At 51.7% G+C, this 22593-nt stretch overlaps 1 protein-coding gene across 2 annotated transcripts in view; it reads right to left on the reverse strand.

Moving 5' to 3' along the window:
• Positions 1 to 488: 488 nt before the first annotated feature.
• The window catches only part of CELF5 (CUGBP Elav-like family member 5), a 49925-nt gene continuing 27820 nt past the window's right edge, over positions 489 to 22593 (reverse strand). Inside the window, exons 3-13 of one of the 2 annotated variants that reach the window (XM_081499848.1) lie at positions 21303 to 21354; positions 19406 to 19534; positions 17801 to 17880; positions 15974 to 16120; positions 14933 to 15074; positions 14683 to 14829; positions 12831 to 12893; positions 11978 to 12061; positions 8904 to 9047; positions 1925 to 2092; positions 489 to 565 (exon numbers count right to left, since the gene is read on the reverse strand). In XM_081499848.1, coding sequence (XP_081355974.1) covers positions 1965 to 2092; positions 8904 to 9047; positions 11978 to 12061; positions 12831 to 12893; positions 14683 to 14829; positions 14933 to 15074; positions 15974 to 16120; positions 17801 to 17880; positions 19406 to 19534; positions 21303 to 21354 — 1116 coding nt within the window. In that variant the 3' untranslated portion in view covers positions 489 to 565; positions 1925 to 1964. The remainder of the gene's footprint in view (positions 566 to 1924; positions 2093 to 8903; positions 9048 to 11977; positions 12062 to 12830; positions 12894 to 14682; positions 14830 to 14932; positions 15075 to 15973; positions 16121 to 17800; positions 17881 to 19405; positions 19535 to 21302; positions 21355 to 22593) is intronic. The other variant, XM_081499849.1, reaches the window with a different exon arrangement.

The following is a 22593-nucleotide window of genomic DNA, read 5'->3' on the forward strand; positions in this document are numbered from 1 at the left end:
AAGTCCTGGAGGTATATCGCGTTCGTTGGCTGATTCCCAGTGCTTGACCGGCGCCCTGGTCTGACATGACAGCGGGAGGTGGGGAGACACTGGGCTGCCCCGCCAGCCTCAGCCCTTCTGAGCATCCCTGCTGGGTGACTGGCCCAGGGTCACCTTCTCTTGGATGGAAAGAAGTCGGAAAAGTTTGGTCCCATGATCTATACTCAAAAAATATATATACTGTCTATAGCTCTATATATATATGCATATATATATATATAGGAAAAGTTGCGATTTCGTTTGGGGAAGCCATTAAGGTTGTGTGTGTGGGAAGGGGGTGGAAGCAAGGAAACCTCCGTGGAGGGGGCAGTGAATCCTTGGCCCCCACCTCGGGAGTCCCCCGAAGACCACGAAGCCCCTTCCCCACTCCATGGGGCCTTGGGCAGCGTTTCACATTTTGGGGAGGGAAGCAGGGGAGAAGGGAGAGGAGGGAAGGGGGCTGGTGTCCAAACTCTGTTGTAATTTACGGAAAAGTCCTGGATCGGTTGGAAGCGGGAAACCCTCCTGGGGTGGGAAGGCCCCTGACCTGGCGGAGAAGGGAGGGGCGTTAGGGCGCCGCGTGAAGAGAGGGGGAGGGTGGGCGCCGCGTAGGCCGCCGCATCACCTCCCTCAGCTCCCCTGCCCTGGCCAGACTGGGATCTGGGACCCCAAGGACCCCTGTCTTTGCAGAAAGAGTCCATTTTGGGGTTTGGAGGTTGACACACACGGCTCGGAGGGGTCGCCAAGCCCCGTGTCCTCGTCTGGCCACTGGGCACAAATATTTGTTTCCTTCCGTCTCCTCTCCCCTGCTCCCTGTGGCTCCACGAAGCAGCGCCCCGCCCCCATTTCTGTTCACTCGTGGCGCTGGAAACAGTGCCTGGTGCACAGTAGGTGCTTAGTAAAGACTTGCTGTCAGAGTGTTCCAAGCGCGCGGATCACAGATGTTGGCTTCCGGTGGCGGGTCTCCGAACATGCCCCCAAAGACCTACAACCCTCGAATCTGTGGGTGCTGAACACCCTCGAATGTGTGGGTCCTGCCCTGGCAGGGGGTCTGGGAGCAGACCCTCACTGAACACCTACTTCACACCAGACCCTACGGTGGGGAGCCTCTGTGATGACCGCGGCAATGGTGGGTTTAGTGGAGAAAAATCGAAATAAGTTATCAAGAGCTTTCCAGGTGGTGGGTCCTGGGCTCAGCTGGGAAAACACCAAGTGCCCCGTGTGAATCCACCCTGCAGCCCCTGGGGGAGGCCACGTGCATGAGCCCATTTCACAGATGAGACTTGTCGAGGCTAGAGCACAGTTATAAGTTTCCCCACTGGCCGTGGAGGCTCACAGTTCATGCCTCCAAAGAAGTGATGAGTTGACAGGGTCATTCACTCTGATGGTGCAGACATTAGGGGATTTGTTTGTTTGTTCAGGGGATTTCCGCCCCTCCCCACCGTCACCCCTGGCATGCCCTTAGGTGGGGCAAACATTCCACTCTCTCTCAACCCACTGGGTGTGAATTGTGCCAAAGGAAGGGCTCCCAAAGGGGCCTAGCTGGGAGAACTGATTCTTAGGACAGGACAGAAGCCCCTCCCCACAGCCCGCCTCACCCCAGACCATGCCCATCTCTCAGGTGAACTTCTATTCATCCTTCAAAGCCTTCTCCAGGAAAGATTCCCTAACTGCCCTTCCCACCCCCATCTTACTGCTCCGGTTCCAGCCCTGACCATGGGGTGGGGGTAGAGGGTTGGGGGGACTGGGGGGAGTATCTTTGTCCAGCTCTGTCCCCGTCAAACCTGGGGGCTCCTTGAAGCCTCTTGCAGCATCCCCCCAGCCTGGGGAGGGTTTGGAGAAGAGGAGAGGGTGCGGACAAGAAGGGGTGGGAGCAGGGCAGGGGTGGGGCCGCCTAGCGGCTCACCTGGGCCAAGCCCGCAGCCTCTGAGTGGCTGTGGGCCCGGTCAGTAGGGGTGTCCCGGGTCTTTGGGCCGCTTCAGCTGCACTTTGAGCCTCTTCATGCCGATCTGAAAGCCATTCATGGCCTGGATGGCGGTCTGCGCGCTGGCCGGGTTGTCAAAGCTCACGAAGCCTGCGGAGACCGGGGTGGACCCACGATGGTGGGCAACGTGGGCGTCCTCGGCTCGCTCCAGTGCTGCAGCCCTGGCTGCCCGGCTTGTGGGGTCCTGGGGGTGGGGGTGTGCGCTCACAGGAGCAGACGACCCGGGGGAGGTAGGGGGGCTTCCCAGAACAAGCACAGCAGTCCTGATCTGGTTCTGACATCCTGGGGGCTTGCATGCCTCTGGGGATAGGGCACTCACTCCTTACCTGGGCTCTGCTCTGATGAGGCTTCCCAACTGATGCGGGAAGAGGGGGACAGGTGGGGCTTCTGGGGATCCAGGGAACGCCACGGTCTCCCTCCCCAACCCCATGCCCACCTCCTTCTAGGCTCTGGATCCCTACCTTTTGCCTCCTCTAAGCCCTCCATCCATTTGAGGTCTTGTCTGTCAATCTGACTCCTCCTATCTGTCTCTGTGTCTGTCCATCCTTGTCTCTCTTCTTCTCTCCTTGTGTGTGTGTCTTTGTGTTTCTTCTCTATGTCTCTCCCTCCCTCTCTTTTCTCTTTTTGTGTCTGTCTCTCTCTTTGCCACCATCAGTCATTCCAGCCCCAGATACCCCCCAACCTGGACCATCAGAAACACTCTGGCGCACCACCTCCTGACACACACACCTTAAGCTTCCACCACATAATTCCCTCCACCCGGCCCTACTCCTACCCCTTACCTGTTGGTTCTCATAGACTTCCTGGGGGGCTCTGCAGAGGCTACAGGGGCTGAGGGCCACCCCAGGGGGAGGGGAACCACAAGTGTGAGCATTTGGGAGCAAAGTACCTGAGATCCCTGGGAAAGGCAGAGAGGTCAGGCAGAGAGATGGTGGGATCAGGGATGAGGGGTCTGGCTGAGGCCCACGGGGAGCCATAGGGGAATCTGGAAATGGGGTAGGGGGGTGTCTTCATATCACTCACACCTCCCATTATACAGACGAGGAAACTGAGGCTCAGAGAAGGCATGTGACCACCTGACTGCTGAATGTTATGGAGGTTTTCTTCTAGAAATTTCTTTCTTCTTCCTAGAAGCAGGATGTTTCCAGAGGCAAAAACGACACCCAGTTGTGGATGTGACTGGTGATGGAAGTAAAGTTCGATGCTGTAAAGAACAATACTGCATAGGAACCTGGAATGTTAGGTCCATGAATCAAGGTAAACTGGAAGTGGTCAAGCAGGAGATGGCAAGGGTGAACATCGACATTTTAGGAATCAGTGAACTAAAATGGACTGGAATGGGTGAATTTAACTCAGATGACCATTATATCTACTACTGTGGGCAAGAATCCCTTAGAAGAAATGAGGTAGCCCTACAGGTGAAAAAAATGTCTGAAATGCAGTACTTGGATGCAAATCTCAAAAACAACAGAATGATCTCTGTTAGTTTCCAAGGCAAACCATTCAATATTACAGTAATCCAAGTCTATGCCCCTACCAGTAAAGCTGAAGAAGCTGAAGTTGAATGGTTCTATTAAGACCTGCAAGACCTTCTAGAAATAACACCCAAAAAAGATGTCCTTTTCATCACAGGGGACTGGAATGCAAAACTAGGAAGTCAAGAGATATGTAGCAAGGCAAATTTGGCCCTGGAGTACAAAATGAAACAGGGCAAAGGCTAAGAGTTTTGCCAAGAGAATGCACTGGTCATAGCAAACACCCTCTGCCAACAACACAAGAGAAGACTCTACACATGGACATCACCAGATGCTCAATACCGAAATCAGACTGATTACATTCTCTGCAGCCAAAGATGGAAAAGCTCTATAACGTCAGCAAAAACAAGACCGGGAGCTGACTGTGGCTCAGATCATGAACTCCTTATTGCCAAATTCAGACTTAAATTGAAGAAAGTAGGGAAAACCACGAGACCATTCAGATATTACCTAAATCAAATCCCTTATGACTATACAGTGGAAGTGACAAATATATTCAAGGGATTAGATCTGATAGACAGAGTGCCTAAAGAACTACGGACGGAGGTTCATGACATTGGTACAGGATGCAGTGATCAAGACCATCCCCAAGAAAAAGAAATGCAAAATGGAAAAATGGTTGTCTGAGGAGGCCTTACAAATAGCTGAGAAAAGAAGAGAAGCTAAAGGCAAAGGAGAAAAGGAAAGATAAACCCATTTAAATGCAGAGCTCCAAAGAATAGCAAGGAGACATAAGAAAGCCTTCCTTAGTCAATGCAAATAAATAGAGGAAAACAATAGAATGGAAAAGACTAGTGATCTCTTCAAGAAAATTAGAGATACCAAGGGAACATTTCATGCAAAGATGGGGACAATAAAGGACAGAAATGGTATGGATCTAACAGAAGCAGAAGATACTAAGAAGAGGTGGCAAGAATATACAGAAGAAGTATACAAAAAAGATCTTCATGACCCAGATAATCACAATGGTGTGATCACCCACCTAGAGCCAGACATCCTGGAATGCAAAGTCAAGTGGGCCTCAGGAAGCATCACTATGAACAAAGCTAGTGGAGGTAATGGAACTCCAGTTGAGCTCTTTCAAATCCTAAATGATGATGCTGTGAAAGTGCTGCACTCAATATGCCAACAAATTTGGAAAACTCAGCAGTGGCCACAGGACTGGAAAAGTCAGTTTTCATTCCAATCCCAAAGAAAGGCAATGCCAAAGGATGTTCAAACTACACTCAATTGCACTCATCTCACACGCTGGCAAAGTAATACTCAAAATTCTCCAAGCCAGGCTTCAATAGTACGTGAACTGTGAACTTCCAGATCTTCAAGCTGGATTTAGAAAAGGCAGAGGAACCAGAGATCAAATTGCCAACATCTGTTAGATCATAGAAAAAGCAAGAAAGTTCCAGAAAAACATCTACTTCTGCTTTATTGACTATGCCAAAGCCTTTGTCTGTGTGGATCACAACAAACTGTGGAAAATTCTTAAAGAAATGGGAATACCAGACCACCTTACCTGTCTCCTGAGAAATCTATATGCAGGTCAAGAAGCAACAGTTAGAACTGGACACGAAACAACATACTGTTGTTTGTTCCCAAATCGGGAAAGGAGTACATCAAGGTTGTATATTGTCACCCTGCTTATTTAACTTATATGCAGAGTACATCATGCTAAATGCTGGATAAAGCGCAAGCTGGAATCAAGATTGCCGGGAGAAATATCAATAACTTCAGATATGCAGATGACATCATCCTTATGGCAGAAAGTGAAGAAGAACTAAAGAGCCTCTTGATGAAAGTGAAAGGAGAGTGAAAAAGTTGGCTTAAAACTCAACCTTCAGGAAACTAAGATCATGGCATCCGGTCCCATCACTTCATGGCAAATAGATGGGGAAACAATGGAAACCGCGAGACTTTCTTTCTTGGGGCTCCAAAATCACTGCAGATGGTGATTGCAGCCATGAAATTAAAAGACAATTGCTCCTTGGAAGAAAAGCTATGACCAACCTAGACCCCATATTAAAAAGCAGAGACATTACTTTGCCATCAAAGGTCCGTCTAGTCAAAAGCTACGGTTTTTCCAACAGTTATATATGGATGTGAGAGTTGGACTATAAAGAAAGCTGAGTGCTGAAGAATGATGCTTTTGAACTGTGGTGTTGGAGAAGACTCTTGAGAGTCCCTTGGACTGCAAGAAGATCAAACCAGTCAATCCTAAAGGAAATCAGCCCTGAATATTCATTGGAAGGACTGATGCTGAAGCTGAAATTCCAATACTTTGGCCACCTGATGGGAAATGACTCATTGGAAAAGACGCTGATGCTGGGAAAGATTGAAGGCAGGAGAAGAAGGGGACGACAGAGGACGAGATGGTTGGATGGCATCACCGACTTGATGGACATGAGTTTGAGCAAGCTCTGGGAGTTGGTGATGGACAGGCAAGCCTGGTGTGCTGCAGTCCATGGGGTTGCAAAGAGTCAGACATGACTGAGTGACTGAACTGAACTGAGAAGCAGGATGTGGGAGCAGGGGGGCTGGGTACTGGGTCGGGGGGGGTGGTGTTGTTCCTAACTTGCTGTGTGACCTCAAGCATGTTGTTTGACCATTCTGTACCTCTCCTTCCTCCCCATTTAAATGGGGACAAGTCTTCCCTTTTATGGTTGGATAATGAGTACATACAGCAGGGCTTCCCAGGTGGCTCAGTGGTCAAGAATCTACCTGCCAATGCAGGAAACCTGGGTTCGATCCCTGGGTCTGGAAGATACCCTGGAAAAGGGAATGGCAACCCACTGCAGTATTCTTGCCTGGGAAACCCATGGACAGATGAGTCTGGTGGTATACAGTCCATGGGGCTGCAAAGAATTGGACACAACTTAGTGACTAAACAGCAGGAGCTTAATAAACAGTCAAGAATCAGCCCTTCTCAAAGGACAGGGTGGGGTTCAGAGTCCAGATTTTGGAGTCAAACAGATTGTTTCTAATTTAGGTTCTTGCCTGTGACTTTGGGCAAGTTACATATCTCTGAGCCTTAACATCCTCTGTGTCTGGGGACAAGGAAGTCCTCCCTGTGGCCCACAAGGCCCTTCACGACCTGCACTTCCCCTCCTTACCTTCCTCTCCTCCCTCTCTCCTCCTGGCTCACTTTGCTTCAGACACTCGGGCTTCCTCATTGTTCCCCCAATGTACCAGGCCCTGTCCTGCCCCAGGGCCTTTGCACATGTGGTTCTCTCCACCTAGAACACTCTTCCCCTAGACACTCCTATGATTAGCTCATCATTCAGGCCTCAGCTGAAGCACTGCCTCCTCCTATCAGTCTGTATTTTCTTTTTTATTTTTTTCAGTCTGTATTTTCTTACCAGTTTTATTTTACTCTATACCATTTATAATTCCCTGGCCTATATCCTGGGCTTCCCTGGTGGCTCAGACAGTGAACAATCTGCCTGCAGTGCAGAAGACTTGGGTTCCATCCCTGGGTCGAGAAGATCCCCTGGAGAAGAGAATGGCACCCCACTCCAGTATTCTTGCCTGTTTATTTCCACCTCCTCCCCCTGGACCTGTGCTTTCCAATTCAGTTGGCAGCCACTGGCCATGAGTTGTTATTGAAATTGAAATTCATTAAAATTAAGTAAAATAAAAAATTCAGTGCTTTGGCCACACTAGCCACACTTCAAATGCTCAGCAGTCACATGGGGTTGAAGGCTCAGATAGTGGGGATACAGAACATTTCTATCCTCAGAGAAAGTTCTACAGGCAGGGTGGCAGGGCTATGAGCTCTCAGAGGGCAGTGATTTTTATTGGCTTCCTTCACCGATTTGTGCCAGGAACTGTGCTGGGCACTGGCACACAGTAGGTACACTGTATGTCTACTGTTTTTTTTTTTAATCTTATATACAGACTGGTTCCAAATAGGAAAAGGAGTACGTCAAGGCTGTATATTGTCACCCTGCATCTTTAACTTACATGCAGAGCACATCATGAGAAACGTTGGGCTGGAGGAGGCACATGCTGGAATCAAGATTGCCAGGAGAAATATCAATAACCTCAGATATGCAGATGACAACACCCTTATGGCAGAAAGTGAAGAAGAACAAAGAGCCTCTTGACGAAAGTGAAAGAGGAGAGTGAAAAAGTTGGCTTAAAGCTCAACATTCAGAAAACTAAGATCACGGCATCTGATCCCATCACTTCATGGCAGATAGATGGACAAACAGTGGAAACAGTGGCTGACTTTATTTTTCTGGGATCCAAAATCACTGCAGATGGGTGATTGCAGCTATGAAATTGAAAGACACTTACTCCTTGGAAGGAAAGTTATGACCAACTTAGCGTATTAAAAAGCAGAGACATCACTTTGCCAACAAAGGTCCATCTAGTCAAGGCTATGGTTTGTCCAGTGGTCATGTATAGATGTGAGAGTTGGACTATAAAGAAAGCTGAGCGCCGAAGAACTGATGCTTTTGAACTGTGGTGTTGGAGAAGACTCTTGAGAGTCCCTTGGACTGCAAGGAGATCCAACCAGTCCTTCCTAAAGGAGATCAGTCCTGGTTGTTCATTGGAAGGACTGATGTTGAAGCTGAAACTCCAATACTTTGGCCATCTGATGTGAAGAGCTGACTCATTTGAAAAGACCCTGATGCTGGGAAAGATTGAGGGCAGGAGGAGAAGGGGATGACAGAGGATAAGATGGTTGGATGGCATCATCAACTCGATGGACATGGGTTTGGGTGGACTCCAGGAGTTGGTGATGGACAGGGAGGCCTGGCATGCTGCTGTTCATGGGGTCGCAAAGAGTCAGACACGACTGAGCAACTGAACTGACTGAACTGAATCTTATAAAGGGCTTGTGTCATTTATTTATTTATTGGCTGCACTCTGGGGCATGCAGGGTCCTAGTTCCCCCACCAGGGATCAAACCTGTGGCCCGACCCCCCACACACAGTGAAAGCCTGAAGTCTTAACCACTGGACCACCAGGGAAGCCCCTATGTGTCTATTTGTTTTTTTTTTTTTCCTATTTGTTGAATGAATAAATGAATGAACAAGGGAATCTTAGAAATGACTCATGCTAAGTGCTGGGTACACAGTAGGTGCTTAATAAGTGCTTGTTCTGATCATAAATGTGATTCTTTCTTTCTTTTTTCCCCTTTACCCCGCTGCACAGCTTATGGGATCTTACTTCTCCAACCAGGGATCAACCCCGGGCCTTCACTAGCGAAAGCACAGAGTCCTAACCACTGGACCTTCAGGGAAGCCCCCGAATATGGTTCTCTCAGACCAGAACTGTCTCGTGGCTGACCACACCCCCGCCCAGGGCAAGGGGTGTGCTGTTCCGGGGGCAGCAAGCAGGAAGGGGCGCCCACAGCAAGGACTCACCAAAACATTTGCTCTGGTTGGTGGCCCGATCCATAAACACCTTGGAGGAGATGATATTGCCGAAAGGCAGGAACATCTGCGTCAGCTCCGTGTCTCCAAACTCCTGGGGGAGGTGGTAGATAAACAGGTTACAGCCTTCGGGACCTGCAGGTGGGGGGAGAGAAAGACATAAAGCCCCCAAGGAGAGGAGGCCGACCCCCGGGGGAGGGGCATGGGTCCGGAGCCCACAGCTGGTGTCTCCAGCTATTGGGGGAGGGGTGCACCCTGACACCCAGAAAGAAGGGGCGTGGAAACAGCGGGGAGGGGAGGCAGGGTGCCCTGAGCCTTTGTCTGTAAAAATCCCACATTCAGATGCTCCACACCTCTGCTGATCCTCAGGCCCCAGAGAACTGACAAACTTTAGATGATCCCTAGCCCCCCAAACTGAAATAAAGCCTTTCATCCCAGACTGCAGATAACCCAAAACTCCCAGACAACCTCAACACCCCCCAGAAAACCCCTAAACGTCAAACTCCTGGTCATTGACAGAAATCAGATGAACTGGTTGTAGGGTATAACAGAAACTCTGTACTGTCTTTGCCATCACTCCATAAATCTAAAATTGTTTTAAATGGAAATATTCACCTTTTGAAAGTCTAATGATCACAGATTAGAATAAGACGAGTAACTCCCTGGTCCCAAACCCCAAACATCCAGATAATTTTCAAAACCTTGGCTAACCCTCCAAACCTTGGCTAATTTTTAAAAGCTTGGATAATTTCAAAACTGATGCAAAAATAAAATGTAGGGAAATAAAAAGATTATTCTCCAGTCCCGAATCTCAGATATCCTGAAACCACTGGTCATGTTTAAATGATATGCTATACCAACCAGAAATAATTTTTTAAAGCATAGCTAACCGTCAGAATCATTCCTTCCCGAAGAATCCCCAGTGCATGGCTCATATAAGAATTATAAATAATAATAGCATTTTAAAACCTTGATTACCCAGTTTAGTCCTCAAACCTGCTGCTAATCCCAAACCTACAGATTATCTTCTCCCAGGTCCCCTCAAACAAAGGAAAGGAAAGGAAAGGAAAGGAAAGTCGCTCAGTCGTGTCCGACTCTTTGCGACCCCGTGGACTGTAGCCTGCCAGGCTCCTCCGTCCATGGGATTCTCCAGGCAAGAATACTGGAGTGGTTTGCCATTTCCTTCTCCAGGGGATCTTCCCGACCCAGGGATCGAACGCAGGTCTCCCACATTGGAGGCAGACGCTTTAACCTCTGAGCCACCAGAGAAGTCCAAGGTAACCCTCAAACCACCAAGAAATCCCAACACTTGCAATGAACATTCCCCACCCCAGAAAATACAAAATTCAAGATTACACATTCACATCCACCCTTACCTTCCTGATGAGGACCACAGTTCTGTTAATGTGCTTGTCTGCTGTTGTTGTTTGGTTATTTGTTTGTCTGGCCCTGTCGCAAGGTTTGTCTGAATTTAGTTCCCCGCTCAGGGATTGAACTCGAGGTCACGGCAGTGAAAGCGCCGAGTCCTAATCAGTGGACCTCTAGGGAATTCCTTAACGTGCTTGTTTTTAAAATACAAGTGTGTTTCCACACAACTAATACGTTACAGAACAATTCTGAGCAAAGACGAATTTTGTGTTTGCTTGTGTGCTAGCTCAACTCCAAGAAACACTAGGTGAAGGCAGAAAACCACACCTAGCTGAACTGAACCTCATAAGAAAGCAAAATGCACACACATATGCAAACGCAGCTTCAACATTCATCAGCTTTCTCAGTTCTCCAAGTGTATTAGGAGGAGGACCTGTTCCTGTCTGAGGTTCCAACTCTCCGTTTGATTTCAGACAAAGCTTTCCATCACTTCACGGTAACTCACATGCTACAACCCATCTGACGCCACTTCCCTGTGCAAACTTCTAATGCCCAATTTATTGTACTATTCATGGATTTCTTAATCATCTAACATGCATAAAACTGTGGTACCATTTTTATTAGGGTCTTATCTTTTTTTTTCTTTTGGCCACGTCACAGCCAACTTCTAAAAAAAAAAAATTTTGGCCACACCAGGGCTGCATGAGGTATCTTAGTTTCTCAACCAGGGACTGAACTTGTGCCCCCTGTAGTGGAAGCACAGAGTCTTAACCACTGGGCTGCCAGAGAACTCCCACAGCCAACATTTTGAGTGGTGTACCCTGACCCAACTTCTCCCATGAGCCTTGTAGTTGGTATTGTGAGGTTCTACAACTCGGGTGGCTTTCCAGAAAGCAGATATCCTGTCCTGTTACAGCAGCACCAAAGGCATCGGAACCAGCTTTTACCCACAGCATCCTGCTGGGCAAGGAATTGAACAGAACCTCACAGAACTCAGTCTACAGGCCAGGCCATCCATAAACTTCCCATGTCCTGGGGGAGTCAGGGGACTTTTCTGGCTGGTCACCTGGCCCCAGCTCTCCACCCCTACCCCCACTAGATGGATTAAGGCTAAGAAAAGCCTCCCAGGCTGAGTGCCTACTATGTGTCAGGAACCGTGCTGCTCACTCCCAGCAAGGCCTTGTGGCACGGGTGGTCGCTGTGTGGCCGCCGTGTGGCCGATGAGGAAACAGAGGCACGGGGCAGGGGGCTGCCTTCCTGACGATGCCTCAAGTCAGCATTGGGTGGATTTGAACCCCCGAGGTCCGACTCCAGAATCTAACTCCTCTCCTACTTGACTTTACTGAGGAGGCCTCGTCTCACCAGAGATATCTCATCATCCCACCCCCTGACCTCAAACTGAAAAAAAGTCATTCCACTCTGGAGAGAGCTCCTGCTGGGGACAGGGTCACTGCTATCCCTATGGGGTCGGGACTAGCCGGATTCCCACTTTCCAGAGGAGAAGACGGAGGCTCAGAGATGAAGAGTCAATTGCCTCCCAAACACCCAGGTGATGCCGGGAACTGAACGCACATCTCTCTGGACCTCAGGCCGAGCGGTTCCCCGAGGCCAGGCCAGACAGGGCAGGAGGTCCTGGAGGTGGAGGGGGGCGGTCAAAGGGCGGGGCTGGCGCCCAGGGGAGGTCGCGGCCCCCTCACCTTCTCGCTGCTGCTGCTGTAGGAGGGGCGGCGGCTGGGGGACGCTGTGCGCGATGGGCGTGATGGCCGCGGTGGGGTACATGGCTGCAGAGACCGGGAGCGAGACACAGGGCGGAGCGGGCGTGAGGCCGGTGGGCAGCCCGGGCGCGTGGGGCGGGGCTAAGACTGAGGGCCGGGGTCACAACCTAGGGTGGGGCCAAGATGGGTCTTGGGACGGTGGAGGGGCGTGGTCACAGGGGAGAGTTGGTCTGAGGGAAGTACTAAGACGACTGGGAAGAGTAGAAGAGAAAGGGGTCATATTAGAAGGGTGGGGCCATGGCTGAGGGCAGAGTCAAGGCCAGATTTTAGGAAGAAGAAGGGGGCGTGGTCACATGGGGCAGACAGTCTGAGGGAGGGGCCAAGGCCACAGGAAAGAACACAGTGGGCGTGGTTGTGGCTGAGGGTGGGGCCACCTAGAGGATGGGGCCAAGACAGGTCTTGGGACGGCGGAGGGGCGTGGTCACATGGGAGATAGTATGAGGGAGGGAAGCGTTTAATGGGCGGGGCCATATTTGAGGGGTGGGGCCATGGCTGAAGGCGGAGAATGAGGGGGCGTGGTCACATCGGGGAGCGGGTCTGAGCAGTACACTAGCTGGACCAAAAGCAGGTTATGAGGGGCAGGGCCAAATGTCGAAGGAGGGTGAGACGGGGGCCAAGCCACACAGAAGAGGGAAGGTAGAATGAGAGGGCGGCCCTGAGGAGTGGAACCAGGTCTAAGTGCGGCTAGGGGCATGGAGTGGCTAGCCCAGGTAGGAAACTGAAGGCCGAGGGGGGTGCCCCGCTTGGGGTTGGGGGTGGCGCACTGCCTCCCTACCTGTGTACTGCTGGACTCCAGAGAAGGCAGGATGGAGGGTCTCGGCTACCGTTGGACTCTGAGCTGCGGGGCAGACGGAGGGGCTCAGTGGGGCGAGGGCAGCAGAAGTCTTCCATCCACCCCACAGCATCCACCCCGGCTTCATTTCTGCATAAACATTTTACAGGTATGACCCTCACTCCACAGGTGAGGAAAACGGAAGCTCAGGGAACCTCTTACAGATGGGGAAACAGCAGCTGGCACAGGGACACTCAACTCGAATCCAGTTTTCTGACTCCAGAGAGGTTTAACTCCCAACTCTTTGTCTCCATCCAGACCCCCTTGCTCTTCCCCCTTTTTTCTCTGGATTTTCTAGGGCTCCAGGTCTCTGCAGTTGATCACCACCCATTCACATCTCTTCCCCCTTTTCCCTCCCTACACCTTGATCATCAGAGAGCCTATGGATCCCGTATGTGACCGTGACCTTCCAACAGTCCCTAGTGGAGGACACAGGGGGAGGAGAGGGCTTGTCGAGGCAACTAAAAATCTCCTTGAATGGAGAGAGGTTGTTAGAAGATGGGGTAGTGAGGGCAGAGAGATAAGCCAGTAAAGGGGTCACATGAATGAATTTGTAGTAATGGAACAGTGCTGTATGTTGATTGTGGTGGTGGTTACACAAAACTATACCTGTGATGAAATGACATAAAATGAACGAACCACAGACACACACAAGTGCCTGTAAATAGTGAAGTCTGTGAATAGTGAGGGTCTCCAACACCTGTTCAGTTCATTATACTGTACTGATACCAGTTTCCTAGTTTTGACAACATACTGTTGTTATGTAAGATGTTAGCATACGGAGACACTGGGTGAGGGCTAACCAGGACCTCTCTGTACTATGTTTGAAACTCCCTGTGAGAGCCAATTATCGCAAAATAAACAGATTCTCAGCAGTGGAAACCCAGATGACAAACTTCACCTAAGCAAGGTGTGGGAAGACGTTTGCCTTGAAATCAGGGTATAGGGTAGAGAAAGGTGAGACCTCTGCTTCAGGAGGGCAGAGTCCAGTGCAACAAATCAGTGCATGCTCAATCCTGGATGAATGAATGAATGAATATGGGCACTGATCCCAAATGGTAACGATTAATAGTGAAGATTGATGGCACCCTTCTTGGTACCAGGAGATGGGTTAGCATCTTACAGACTGATCGCCTCATCAGAGCAACATCATGAGATGAATGATACTATCTGTCCCATTTTCCAGATGAGCAAACTGAGGCTCGGAGATGTAAAGAAGCTCCCCACAAGGGCCACTGAATTGGAATTTGAAGCCAGGAAGTCTGGCTGCAAGCTTCCTATGTTTAACCCCCTTCCCTGTGCCCATGTGTGTGTGCACTTAGTTTCTCAGTCGTGTCTGACTCTTTGTGACACCATGGACTGTAGCCCTCTAAGCTCCTTTGTCCATGAAGACTCTCCAGGCAAGAATACTGGAGTGGGTTGCCGTGCCCTCCTCCAGGGGATCTTCCCAACCCAGGGATTGAACCCAGGTCTCCTGCACTGCAGGCAGATTCTTTACTGTCTGAGCCACCAGAGAAGCCCACGAATACTGGAGTGAGTAGCCTATCCTTTCTCCAGGGGATCTTCCTGACCCAGGAATCAAAACAGGGTCTCCTGCATTGCAGGTGGATTCTTTACCAGCTGAACTACCAGGAAAGCCCCTCTGCACCCATAGCTAGTATCTATTCACCTAAGATTCCCTGCTTCCTGTACTTTTGTCCTCTGGACACCAAGGCAAAGGAATTCATGCTTGTCCCAGGGACACCCTCCCTGCCTCCTGTCACTCTCCTCGGCCCCAGGGGATCACCAGAGTTACCTGGGTACGGCACAAGGCCATTGGCATATACGGTTTCTAGGGCAGGGTGCCCACCAGGGAAGGGCACGACACCTGCGAAGCCGTTGGTGATGGGGGCCACGAGGCCGGGCACGGCGGCGGTGCCGAGCAGCGGGGGCGAATGCAGTCCTGGGGAGCAGAAGAGCATCATGGGGAGCCTTAGCCCTGGCTAAGGATAAGAGTCGTAGCCCCGGCTCTGCCCCCCATCTGTGGGCCCCTGGCAAACTCTCACCAGAGGCAGGGGCGATGGGCGTGGCAGGCAGCCCGTTAAGGCTGACAGCGCCAATCTGCTGGATGTGGCAGGGTGAGAAGGCCACGCCGGGGCTCAGGTAGCTGCCTGATGTGGACAGGACCGTCGTCTGCTGCTGCATGAGCTGGGGGTGGAGAGGGAGTCAGGTACACAGTCCAAGTGGCACCTGGCCTTCAATCATGGCTCATGGGGTTCGGGGGCCAGTCCTCCAGAAATGGGGGCAGGGAGTCAGGCCAGGTATCTTGGCTCAGGTCGGGTTAGGGCTCAGTTAGGAATTGGGGCTCAGCCCGGGATTAAGCCTCAGCATAGGATCAGGGCTCAGACTATGTTCAAGGATCATTTGGGAATCAGAGCTCAGCCAAGGACTGGCGCTCAGTCTATGATCAAAACTTAGTCTGGGACCAGGGCTCAGCCAATGTTTTTTTGTGTATTCTTTTTTTTGGTTGTGCCATGCATACAGCATGTGGGATCTTATTTCCCTAGCCAGGGATCGAACCTGTGCACCCTGCATTGGAGGCATGGAGTCTTAATGGCAGGACTGCCAGGGAAGTCCCAAGCTCAGCCAATGTTGAACTCACTCAGGGCTGGGTCTCAGTTTGGAGTCAGCCTGGAGGTTTAGCTAGAATTGGGGCTTATCTAGATTTGGGGAACAGCCAGGATCTGGGGGTCAACTGAAGACTGGGTCTTGATTTGACATTCACCCAGGGTTGTGGCTCAGGCTGGATTTGGTGGCTGAGCCTGGGGTCCTGTCAGTTGGGGTTCAGCTTGGGCTCAGAGCATAGTTCATGATGGGGGGCTAAGGCGAGATTGAGATCAGGAAGTGGACTGGATCTGGGGACTTAGCCACAGCCAGAATAAGGCCATGAGTCAGAGATTGGGCAAGAGAAACGGAAAGATAGACAAAGAGACAGAGCCCTCGACAGAGAATAGATGGAGAAAGGGAGAGACACACTGAGCTGGGCCCTCAAAACAGCAGTGTCAGAAGCCCTGCCAGAGACAGAAGTGTGTCCGCTGGTCACTCACAGCCTGGGCGTAGGCACTGTAGGGGCTGAAGGGCAGGGTGAGGGACGGAGTCAGGATGCCCAGCTGGCCCACCATCTGCTGCATGCGCCTCAGCGTCCGCTCCTTGTCCGTGTCGGCAAACTTGACCACCAGGCTGGAGGAGGCACCCTGCAAGGGCAGCCGCAAGCAGGGAGGGAAAGAAGGCGGACATTGCCAGGACTCTGAGGTACCTTGGGGGGTGTGTAGGGGTGTGGGTGGCAGCAACTATCAGCCTCTCCCTCAAGGTCCCAGGGGCCACAGTGAGGATAGTCTGGAGATCAGCATCCTGGGTCTTGCACTTGACCTTGTAGGCTGCTATGCACACAAGTGGGGCAACCAGGTTCAGTAGGGGCTGCCTCTGGGAAGCAGAGGAGGACCTGACTGTCAGCCATACTTTCAAAAAAGGTGGAGAACCCAAGTGCTGGAGAGGAACAATGAAGGCCCATACAGAGGATTCGATAGCTGCCCACACCTGAGAACAGGTGAGGCTCCAATCATTTGAGAAATTGAATACCTCCTTTGATGGGGAGCTCACTGTCTCTCCACTCACCAGCTCCATCAGTGGACAGCTCTGAGGAGGAGAAAGCCTGACCTTGGGTTAAGTTGATTCCTGCCTCTCCAGGGACTAGAACTAACGCACAATGACCCAGAGAGCAAGAGAAGGGAGGATCTGAGACTGCCCTACTCTTCATACCATGTTGCAGAACAACAGAAAGGAGAGTGGGTTCCCCAAGGCCTGTCTTCCCTGCGGCAGATTCGGACATTTTTGTACAGTGATGGAGGCTCCCAGGGCCACTTTTCCAGGCGGCAGGGCCACCTCCAACACCCGAGTGGTCTCCTCCAGCCTCTCACGGCTGCAGGCCAACCAGCTCCCAGCTCTAGACTTGCCACCTGCTTATCTCCCACACTGGCCCCACGGAGACATTTCCAAATGGCCTGCCCCTTCCTTCTCCTGGGGGAAACCCTGGGGCCTCCCCATTGCCCTGGGAGGAATCCCAAGCTTCTTGGCCTTGAACTGCAGGCCCCTCCAGCCCCATCCCCTCCTGTTCCTCTGGAGCTCACACATATCTGCACACACACAGGCATTCCACCCACAGAGACTCACACTCACCATCCACATTCACACACATGCATACACTCACAATACATGCACATATACTGACACACTCTTCTGCACACACATATGTACACACATATTTGTCTACATTCATACACATGTGCTCACCCCTCCACACACACTCACACACTCTTACAGATGCACACACATGCACTCATTCCCCCCATATCACTGGGCACACTCACACACAAACACACATGTGCACTTACCTATATAACTTACATATGTGCACTCACATGAACACACCCACTCAACACACTTGCATGCATGCACAGTGTACACACATGCATATGCATCAGCATACACATGAACATATATCCATTTGCACACACTTCATGTGCACACTGACACCCACCTACTCACAACCACACACTCACATACAGGCATGGAAGCACACTCTCAGGCACATGCACACGTGTGCACACCAACACACACACTGGCCCACACATACTCAAACATGAGCAGCCAAACACTGGCAGGACATTCTGCATAGTCTACACTTGCACGCTCACACACACACACAAGTACATACATACACCCAGTCATACCACCATCAGAGACACACTTCTTTCTCCTCACCCTGTACCCTCTCTGAAGAAGGGCCAGGGGTTACTAGATGGCTGGGATGGTCAGGCCAGGCCCCTCCCCCTTGCCTACCCTGACCCAAATCACCCAGGGCAGCTCTGACTCACCGGCATGGTCTGGCTACCGTGCAGGGCGTGGATGGCCGCCTGAGCCTCGGTGTGGGAGGAGAACTTCACGAAGGCACAGCCTGCTCCGAGAGAAGGGGAGGGGTGAGGGGACATAGGAGAGGGGCTGGCAGCCCTGCATAGCAGGTCAGCATGGACATGGGCGGCCCACAGGTCAGACAACAGAGAGACAGGCAGCCATATGTTCAGACAGACAGTGGGACAACAAAGAATCAGACAGTAAGACAACTGTTTGTCCAACACATCATCAGAGGGTGTGAGGCAGTGCCCAGGGTAGGGAGGCAGGAACTGCCCATTAGAACAAGCGAAGGGGACAGGATTAGAGAACACCCACCAGCCACCAATACCACGAGATCCAGAGTTGTAATCAGATAGGCTGAATTAAAGTGTCAAACCATCAGACACAGAGAGAGATGTGGACACACTTGGGCAGAGGTACACTCAGACCCAGATGGCTACACCCATGTGACCAGAGTTGGATAGATGGGGATGAAGAGTCATCGGGCAAGGGCAGAATCAGGCAGACAGACAACCAGAGACCACTAGACACAGGCAGATCCAGACAGATGGTCATAGGATACAGTTCCAGACAGAGGGCTATGGAAGGGTCACACAAATTTGGGGGAGAGGAGTGAAGATGTTCTGGAATTCGATGATGATAGTTGCACAGTTCTGTGAATTTTGTGAAGCATTTCATTGTCCACTTTTTTTTTGCCGCTGTCCACTTTTAAAAGGTGATTTTTACAGTATGTGTGTGTGTGTGTATGTGTACTCAGTCTTGTCCAGCTCTTTGTGACTCTGTACTGTAGCCTGCCAGGCTCCTCTGTCCATGGGATTTCCCAGGCAAGAAGAATGCTGGAGTGGGTTGTCATTTCCCCCTCCAGGGGATCTTCCTGACTCACGGATCAAACCCACGTCTCTTGCGTCTCCTGCATTGGCAGTTGGTGATTACAGTATGTGATCATATCTCAATTTTTAGAAAAGAGCCAGGCAAATAAATAGACAGGGACCATCAAATATATTCAGTCCTAGTAAGATGAAGTCACAAGGGCAGAGACAGGCCAGTTCTGGACAGATAAACCTGAACAAGTAGAATCAGGTAGACAGAGATCACCAGACACCTGAAGTCCCAAACAGAGCTGACCAGAAAACAAGTTGCTGGAGATCATAAAACAATCATTCCTGGATGGTACAACCTTATAGGAACGGTGGAGCAAGTAGGATCAGGTAGACCGACAGTCCAGGAGACACAGGCAAATCCAGACAGAAACAGTCTGATGGACACAGACACAGGAGGTAGCCCCAGACGGTCCCGGGCTAGCGGGTGGGACCAGGTGAGACTAGACAGCCTCTGCTCGCCCCGCCCCCTGGGCCAGTCCCGCCGTTTTGTGTACCTAAAGGAACCCCATCTGGCCAGCCCACTCTCCACGTGCCATGCCACGCCCACTGTGGGCCAGTCCCTCCCCATAAGCCCGGCCCCGCCCCCTGGACCCAACTTCCTTCTCCTGGGCCCGCGCCGTCCCATCCCACCAGCCCCGCCCACCTACAGTCCCGCCCCCGGAGCTAGCCCCGCCCCCAGCCGGTCACCTTTGCTGCTGCCATCAGGTCCCCGGAGCACGGTGCACTCGTCGATGACCCCGAAGGGCTGGAACAGCCGCAGCACGTCCTCCTCTGACTGCTGCTTGTTCAGCATCCCCACAAACAGCTTCCGGTCCCCTGTGGGCGGAGACACCACCTCAGCCAAGTCCTAGCCTCCGGGAACTTTCGCATCCCTCCAGCAGAGAGCGGAGGCACCGGGGCGTGGAGCGGAGCCCCTGGACCTCCCCGGGGCCCTCTTCTGCGCGTGTGAAGGAGGACGCAGCTTTCCCTGCCTGTGTTTCTCATCCGCCCACTTGCCTGAGGCCTCCCACCTCATTCAGTGCCCTCTGCCTAGAATGCCCTCTCTGCCCAACTGCTCCCCATTCTGGGCCAAACAGCTCCTCCCACCTCTCTGAGCTCTTCAGAAAGCCCACACACAGTACTAGGGTCTATGCCTTGCCTGGCCTGGGTCCATGTCTGTCTGCCATCTAAATTTTCCAGGCAGGGGTGAGCACTGAGGGCGCCTGCATTCTCACAGTGCCCAGCAGAGCTCCCCATCGGACTTTCCCAGGGCTCCGGAGAAGCCAAAAAATCAATGTCTGATGAATGAATAAAGGCATATGTGTGCAGCAGACCAGGTATCTGGGGAGCCTGGAACTGGCTGGAGGCCTGACTGGGACCTGCCCAAGCCTAAGGCCAGGGGCCAGTCTAGCCCATCCTCTCCAATGTGAGGGACTAGAGCCCTGCCCTGCCTCCCGGGGGAGTTGCACTGCTCCCCAGTAATCAGGGATCAGGCAGCTTCCTCTGTGAGGAATGGTGAGTTGGGTTGCTATGGAAACCCGTTCTCTGGCAGCTGTCATTCATGGGGGTGGGAGGGAGAGAGAGAGACAGGGAGAGACCAAGATACAGAGATAGGCAAAGAGAGAAACAGGAGAGACAAAGAGAGACACACAGAGAGGCTCAGAGAGAACCAGAGAGACAGGAGGAGAGAAAAAAATGAGAGAGAAACAGATGGAGGGAGAGGGAGAGAGAGACAAAGAGAGACAGAGATGAAAACATGCAGAGCCCCTTCTCCAATCCCTGACCCTCACTGGAAGCCAGGTTGAAAGTGTGAAAATGGGCTCCCGGCCCAGATGGGCTTTACCATGCTCCTATGCATACACAGAGGTCCTAACAGCCCTGCCCCACACACCATCTCCAAGGCTGAGTGCTCTCCTTCAGGCCTGCAATCCATCTGAGATGGGGAGGAGGGGTCAAAGTATTTAAGAATAACTAGTCTTGGATCCCATGGGGGACAGTCAAACATCTCCTGATGGCATGCACCCACCCTGAGGTCCAACCTCACGTAGACACAAGACCGAGCCTGCACACCCACACTCCCAGCCTAGAACAGTCAAGCACACAGGCTTGCACATATACACCTACGCACCTATGCACAGCCCAGGCACACAGATGTGCACACAGATGGGCAATGAACCAGCCAGAAAACACATGCCCATGTGCACACACCCATACACATCTGCACACAGGCATGCCCAGGAATGCATGCTCACATGCACGCATATGCACTGGCTCATATATCCAGTTGTGCACACACACAACCCAGAAAGCAATCCATAGTCCTTTGGGGACCCCTAGTGCCTCTGCATCTGAAGATATCCAGCATTGCAACCTGAAATGAATCAGGTATTTCACGTTCTAGAGGAAAGCAGCAGGGCCTGACCGTACCCTCCACAGCTGGACCTGTGGCCCTGTGGTTAGGAGGAGGGACCCATGCCTTCCTTCTCTACCACCTTGCCCCACCCCCGTGGGGGCCTCTGCCTCTCCCACCACCTTTTGTGCAAGAATTTCCCTCCTCCCATTCCTCCATCAACCCACAGCCTGGCAGCCATGGAGAGATGACAACTACCTCCACGGCTTTCGCTGTCCGCAGGCTTCACCTGGATTGGCCGCGCCATCTGTGAAGAGAAGGGGAGGGAAGTCAAGGTGGACAGTGGGGGTAGCGTGGTGGGAGCTTCATCTGAGCCCTGCCAGGCACTCCTGCCCACTTCCCCAGCCTCAGCATCCCACCAGCTTCTGGCAGCAACCAGCACCTCAGTCACACCCAATGACACATGGTCCTACCTCCAGGGCTTTACTCTTGCTACCTGGAAAACTCCTACTTTGCCTTCAAAACCCAGGAACAATACCCCTTCATCCAGGAAGTCTCCCTGCCATACTCCACACCCCCCCCACGAAGTGTGATAGATTGCTTGCCAAGATGGCACAACTCCTGTGGTCACTGTACATGATGGGACATTGTGGCTCCTCTCATAGAGAACTGGAGTCTATTGCTTTACCTCTTCTATCTGGACTTGGCCATGCAACTTGTTTTGACCAATAGAATATAGTGGAAGTGAAGTAGTGGGAGTTCCAAGCTTTGGCCTCAAGAGACTTGGCCATCTTGGAACCCTGGAGATTTCAGGGTGGACAATTCCAGATGACTCACTGGAGGATAGGAGATCTCATGCACAGAGATGCCCTGCTGACAGCTCATGGGGGTCCCAGCCCAGCTAACCCCAGTCAAGCCCCAGTTGACTACAGCTGCATGAATGACTCAGGACGAATCAGCCAAATTGTCCAGTTAAGCCCACCCTGGGCTTGCTAACCCACAGAATCATGAATAAATAAAATGGTTGAGGCAGCTTATTACTCAGCAGCAGCTGAGTACACCAAGGCAGCTACTTTTAGCTAGCTCCCTGAGCCACAAGTCAGGGGAACTGTCATACTTGAATGGACCAGCCTTCATTGTTCTGGCCTCATTGTTCTGGACACTTCTGTCCACCACCCCCTAGCACTGAAACTGGAAGAAACGAATGAACTATTCAGTGGAAGAAATTCTTCCCTAACTCTCGCTCCTGCAACTTATCCAGCCTTGGGTATGAGCTAATGCAAGTATTTCAGAACAGACTTGAGGGATGTGGGGTTGGGTGGCATTTACTTCTCTCTTGGCTCTAGGACAGAATCTTCTTCCCAACCTGGTGTCTCTGGTAAACCATTCATCCCAGTTCAAAAGCCCCCAGGCAGGCAATCCTTCCACCTGTTGGGGCCCCTTCCTCTCTCTGCCTCAGGGCAGGAAGTGTCTCCATGTTTCTGTTTCCCTCCAGACTGAGACCTTCACATTACTCCCCAGCCTTCAGAGCAGGGTACAGGAAAGA

This window comes from Giraffa tippelskirchi, chromosome 6 (genome assembly GCF_054371585.1).
Source record: "Giraffa tippelskirchi isolate mGirTip1 chromosome 6, T2T-mGirTip1v1.2.pri, whole genome shotgun sequence".
Classification (NCBI taxonomy): Eukaryota; Metazoa; Chordata; class Mammalia; order Artiodactyla; family Giraffidae; genus Giraffa; species Giraffa tippelskirchi.